The sequence below is a fragment of the Pipistrellus kuhlii genome, unplaced genomic scaffold (assembly GCF_014108245.1).
Source record: "Pipistrellus kuhlii isolate mPipKuh1 unplaced genomic scaffold, mPipKuh1.p scaffold_m20_p_1, whole genome shotgun sequence".
Lineage (NCBI taxonomy): Eukaryota > Metazoa > Chordata > Mammalia > Chiroptera > Vespertilionidae > Pipistrellus > Pipistrellus kuhlii.
In genome coordinates this window covers 88,937,809-88,943,808 of record NW_023425404.1, presented here as the reverse complement: position 1 = coordinate 88,943,808, position 6,000 = coordinate 88,937,809, and the positions used below count along the sequence as shown (strand labels likewise).

Sequence of the window (6,000 nt, the reverse complement as noted above, 5' to 3'; positions counted from 1 at the left end):
AAGGCGAGAAAAAGCATTTTAGAAAAAGAGTGCCTAGTGAGACTAGGATGGGAGACAAGGAATTTTTTAGAAGCCTCTGAGAGAGGAATTGCTGTGGAGGGTAAGCTGCCCCTACCTGCTTCTCTGAAAGTATACCTGGCCCCTGCCTAGACTGTAGTGATCTCAGAAACATAAACTTCTTCTGGCCACAGCAGTAATACAGCAGACACTCTGGAAACTGAACAGCAGCCTTGCTCCAGCCTTAGGCACTTCCTGAGGATGCCACAGCCTAGAGTACCAAAGTGTTTGGGGACTATCGCCAGAAACTTCTCCAGAAAGAGAATGTGGGCATCACACAGAATCCCATGACATGGAACTGAAAATCTCCATCCAGGGCCCAGAAGGGGCCAGCTCTGCTCCCTGATATTACAGCACCAAGACCCTCACATCATGCTTGCCCCACTGTTTCCACCAACATGGATCAGCCAGAAAGGCCAAGCACTGGACAAAGCAAAAGCCAACCATCAGGTGTATTAAGGAGAGGACAGATGGGGCACCTCCAGGAATGCCTCCCATGGGCCACCTTAGTAGTTTGTTGGGGTTAAGGAGGAGTTTATGGGGCTCCTCCGGCAAAGATGAGCTCCAGAGCTGCTTGGATGTCCCCCCCAGTGGCCTGTAGGGCCCGCAGGCTCAGCTCATCATCCTGAATGCCCATGTCGCGCAGCTGCTGCAGCTGGGGCTGCCACTGGCTCTGCAGAAAGACAGGAAGAGGGAAAAACTGTTAGCTGGGATCCTACGGAGATTCACTTAGGTCTATCCTTTGAGGGAAGAGGAAAGGGTGGGTTCCTATTGCAAACTCACTGATTTGAAGTTCCATAGAACACAGGGTTTCTAATAAGACTACGTGAGAGGCTGTGGGTTCAGAGAACAAATTAAAAGTTTATCCAATAAAAAAAAAAAGGAAAATTTTAACATAAGGATCAAAAGCATAAATTACTTAATGTTTGAAGTTCAAAAGATTACTTTCTTTCTCCTACTATATGTATAAACAGACACAAACGTGCACATGCATGAGGAGTGAGGAGGGTAAATTTTAAAAATTTTGTTCTAGCATAATAGTGAAGTCTTACTCTCATCCACTCACAACCTCATAACTGATAACCAATTATATTTTGAGAAGACAAATATATATCCCTGTATTCTATATCTATACCCCTCTTTTTAACATTCTCAATGTATCCTGGACATCTCTTTATGCCAGAAAATAAAGAACTTTTTTTCTTTCCTTTTTTTAGAGAAAGGAAAGGGAGAGGGAAGGAGAGAGGACAAGAGAGGGAAGGAAGGGAAAGGGGTAGAAAGAGAAGGAGAGAAGGAGGGAGGGAAGAAGGGAGGAAGGGAGAGAGGGAGGGGGAGGGGGACAGGAGAAGAGGGAGAGAGGGAGAGGACAGAGAGAAGGAGAGAGAGAGAGAGGGAGAAAGAGACAGAGGGAGAGAGGGAGGAGGAGAGAGAGAGAAACTTTGATCAGTTGCTTACCAAATATGCACCCTGACCTGGGAACAAACCCACAATAGGTATGTACCCTGACTGGGAACAGAACAGCAACGCTTTGGTCACAGAACAATACTCCAACCAATCAAGCCACCCAGCCAAGGACATAAAGAACTTTTTAATCCTATATAATAAAAGTTCAATATGCAAATTGTTCAACCTGTAGTTCAACTGTTTGCTATGACATGTGCTGATCACCAGAGGGCAGCACAGAACATGGCAGGCTTCAGCCACATGGTGCTAGCAGCAGGTTGACAGTGGAGGTGCTGCTGGCCAGGGTGGACCCCGACCACAGCAGGACTATGGCTAGATGGTCGAGCAGGTGAGTGGGCGGCATCAGGCCAAGGTGGGTGTGAGTAGGAGCCTGATCACCCAGCCAATGGCAACCAGCAGCAGCAGCAGCGGGGTGCGGGGCTGCCACTTGGCTCCCAGGCACTGAGGGAGCTGGGCAGGGGACCCGGCCCCAGTTGATCGCTCCACAGGTGGGATGGTGGAGCAGGTGAGAGGGCGGCATCAGGCCACTGTCAGGTGCTAGGCAGGGCTGCGGGGCTGCAAGGCTGGGGGCAATGAGATGGGGCCCAATCCCCACAGGCCACCCCAAGGGACCCCACTCATGCACAAACTCATGCACCGGGTCTCTAGAAACCATATAATACTCTAACCCATGGATGTCTTGAAACGTACGGTAACTGGACTATTTCCAACCCTTTGCCATTGAAGGGACAATGGCAGTGGCTGATTCTGTACAAATGTCTTCTTCACGTATATACCGTATTTTTAGGACCATAAGACGCACTTTTTTTCCCCCAGAAGTGGGGGGAAAAAGTCCCTGCGTCTTATGGTCCAAATATAGCCTACACATATACTTTAAAAAAAAAGTTTTTTTACTTGCCCGGCTCTGTGTGGTCTCTGTGCTTGCCCGGCTCTAAAATGGTTCTAAATGCTGCTGTTTACTTTACAGGGTTGATTACATGTGTTTATGACTATGATGTTGGGTTTTAATGCACATAAAATATTTTAGGACACTATTTGTTTCAGAATCTTTTTTTCTTCATTTCCCTTCTCTAAAAACTGGTGTGTCTTATGGTCCGGAGCATCTTATGGTCCGAAAAATACGGTACATCTCCAGATAAATTCTGAGAAGTGAGACTGCAAGGAATTGCATGGCTTAGGGGCTATCTGTAACTGTAGTCTATTCATGGTCTCTTCCTTTTCATGTAGACAGGGTGGCAGCCTTGCTCCAGCCTTAGGCATATCCTGAAGATGCCGTCTACACTGCACTTGCAAAAATAGTCAACATGTAGTTGTTGGTCCTAATTTACTGGACCCTCTATGTATCAGGGATTCCCCCCCCCCCCCCCCCCCACTGTATGACAGATTTCCTTCCAATTTGCTGTTTGACTATTTTTTAAAAATATTTTATTGATTTTTTACATAGAGGAAGAGAGAGGGATAGAGTGTTAGTAACATTGATCAGCTGCCTCCTGGAGATGTGCCCACAACCAAGGCACATGCCCTTGACCAGAATCGAACCTGGGACCCCTCAGTCTACAGGCTAACGCTCTATCCAGCAAGCCAAATCGGTTAGGGCAGACTTTGCCTATGTTTTAAAAATATATTTTACTAGAGGCCAGATGCACAAAATTCATGCACGGGGGGCGGGGTAGGGTGTCCCTCAGCCCAGCCTGTACCCTCTCCAATCTGGGACACCTCGAGGGATATCCGACTGACCATTGGGATTGGGCCTAAATAGGCAGTCAGACATACCTCTCACAATCCAGGACTGCTGGCTCCCAACTGCTTGCCTGTCTGCCTTCTTGATTGCCCCTAACCACTTCTGCCTGCCAGCCTGATCACCCCTAACCACTCCCCTGCCAGCCTGATTGATGCCTAACTGCTCCTCTGTCAACCTGTTTGCCCCTAACTGCCCTCCCCTGCAGGCCTGTTCCCCACCAACTGCCCTCCCCTGCAGGTCTGGTCACCCCCAACTTCCCTCCTCTGCCGGCCTGGTCACCCCTAACTGCCCTCCCCTGCTGGGTTGATCACCCCCTACTGCCTTCCCTTGCAGGCCCGGTCCTTCCCAATTGCCCATCTTGTGGTGGCCATCTTGTGTCCACATGGAGGCAGGACCTTTGACTACATAGTGTGGAAGTGACAGTCAATTCGCATATTGCTCTTTTATTAGATAGGCTAGAGGCCTGGTGCGCAGGTGGGGGCCAGCTGGTTTGCCCTGAAGGGTGTCCCAGATCAGGGTGGGGGGTCCCTTAGGGCATGAGGCAGCCTGGGTGAGGGGCCTGTGGTGGTTTGCAAACTGGCCACTCTCCCCGGCAACCCAAGTGGAGGTCCTGGGATCTAGGATTTATTTATCTTCTATAATTGAAACTTTGTAGCCTGGAGCCTCCTGCTCGCTCCATGGCCGCAGCCATTTTTGTTGGGATTTATTTATCTTCTATCATCAAAACTTTGTAGCCTTGAGTAGAGGCCTGGGCCCACCAGGGTGTGCAGAAAGCTTGGCTTCCTCCATTGCCAGGAAAACCCAAACCTCCTGCTCTCTCTGTGGCCTCAGCCATCTTGGTTGGGTTAATTTGCATACTCACTCCTGATTGGATGGTGGGTGTGACAGAGTGATTATTAATTTGCATATTACTCTTTTATTAGATAGGAATGATTTTATTTTTTTTTTAAACAGAAATAAGAGAGAGCAATTGAGAGTTAGAAACATCAATCAGCTGCTTCCTGCACATCTCCTACTGGGGATGTGCCTGCAACCAAGGTACATGCCCTTGACTGGAATCAAACCTGGGACCCTTCGGTCCGCAGGCCAATGCTCTATCCAGCAAGCCAAATCAGTTAGGGCCAGACTTTGCCTATTTTTGTTTGTTTGTCTGTATTGCTATGCATAAATTTTCACTTTTATAAACTCCTGGATTTTAAATTTCAGTTATGAAAAGCCTTCTCAAATGTAAGAATTTAAAGAAATTAACCCACATTTTTTTTCAGTACTCTCAAAGTTTTATTCTATCTCATGAAGGATGTAAGTGCACAACTTAGGAAAAATTATGTGTTCATACTGTGGGAAGGAAAAGGCAGTGGGAAAGGAATGTAATTCCATGCAGGCAGGAAGGCGGAAGATGTGGAGGGTTTTTAAAAAACCCACACAAACCAATTCTGACTCAGTTTACAGCCCTGATGGAACTACTGAGCTGGAGAGCAAGGTGAACAGGCTTCTAGCTGGGGAAGATGAAGAAATAGAAAAGAGCCCAGCTGGCATGGCTCAGAGTTCGAGAGATGACCTATGAACCGCGAGGTCATCCTTCAATTCCCGGTCAGAGCACATGCTCGAGTTGTGGGCTCACTCCCCAGTAAGAGGCCTGCAGAAGGCATTCAATTGATGATTCTCTATTATCACTGATGTTTCTCCCTCCTCTCCCTCTCCCTTTCTCTCTGAAATCAATAAAAATGTATTTTAAAATAATAAATTGAAATACAAGCTCCCATTCCCCTCACTGTCCACCTGGGCTGCATGGGATAGACCAGTGTTTTTCAACCTTTTTTGGGCAAAGGCACACTTGTTTCATGAAAAAAATCACGAGGCACACCACCATTAGAAAATGTTAAAAAATTTAACTCTGTGCCTATATTGACTATATATAAAGTAATTCTCTTGAATAGGAATCAAATAAACACAAAGAAAGTATTTTATAATTACTTTATTATGAAATATTAAGTAAACAAAATAGTGAAAAATTATAAAATTCTTGTCTTGTCTGCACCTACGGCACACCAGGCAACAGTGTGCCGCGGAACAGCGGTTGAAAAACGCTGGGATAGACAAAACCACATGGCTTGAACCTGGTCTCTACCACTTCCTGGCTTATTGACCCTGACATGTTCCAGAAATGATGTTCATCCCAACACTTACTGTGAGCAGCAAAGAAAACTGTGAAGCAGACAGCTGTGCACGAAAACATGCAAAAAAACTCAATCTTCCAGTTAGCTGCTAATGGAGCCATGAAGCACAGCAGATGGTGTCACTCTGCTTAAAACCCTTCGGCTCTCTAGTGATTACTGGATCAAGCCTAGTTACCCTACCAGGCACTCTGGATCTCACGCTCAGGCAGGCGCCCGATCTCCTTTTCTGTAACTATTATCTCAGGATCTTCTCTACAAGGACATTGCGTAGGGCCTTGTAGTTCTGAGTTTGTCACATGTCCCTGTTCCACACATGCCTGGACATCATCCCTCCACCCCAAACACCCACTTCCCTGCCTGGCTAAACTCTAACTAGTTCTTTGACAACCAGTTTAAACACCTCTTCTTCAGACAAGTTTTGTCTGACTATCACCTCAAGCCTGGGGCAGGCTTCTTACCCTGTTGCTCATCAAGCTCAGTACCTAACTACCTAATGCTCCTCTGTGGCAGGAATGAGGACAGCTCATCTTTATCTCGGAACAGGACCCAGGGCCCAGGCTT

At 47.0% G+C, this 6,000-nt stretch overlaps 1 protein-coding gene across 5 annotated transcripts in view; it reads right to left on the bottom strand.

Annotated features, from left to right (window-relative positions):
- Nucleotides 1–491: 491 nt before the first annotated feature.
- UBL7 (ubiquitin like 7) overlaps nt 492–6,000 on the bottom strand; it is a 34,034-nt gene continuing 28,525 nt past the window's right edge. For all 5 annotated transcript variants that reach the window (XM_036456058.1, XM_036456049.2, XM_045586971.1 and 2 more), the window contains exon 11: nt 492–730. In XM_036456058.1, the coding sequence (XP_036311951.1) occupies nt 593–730 (138 nt within the window). In that variant the 3' untranslated portion in view covers nt 492–592. The remainder of the gene's footprint in view (nt 731–6,000) is intronic.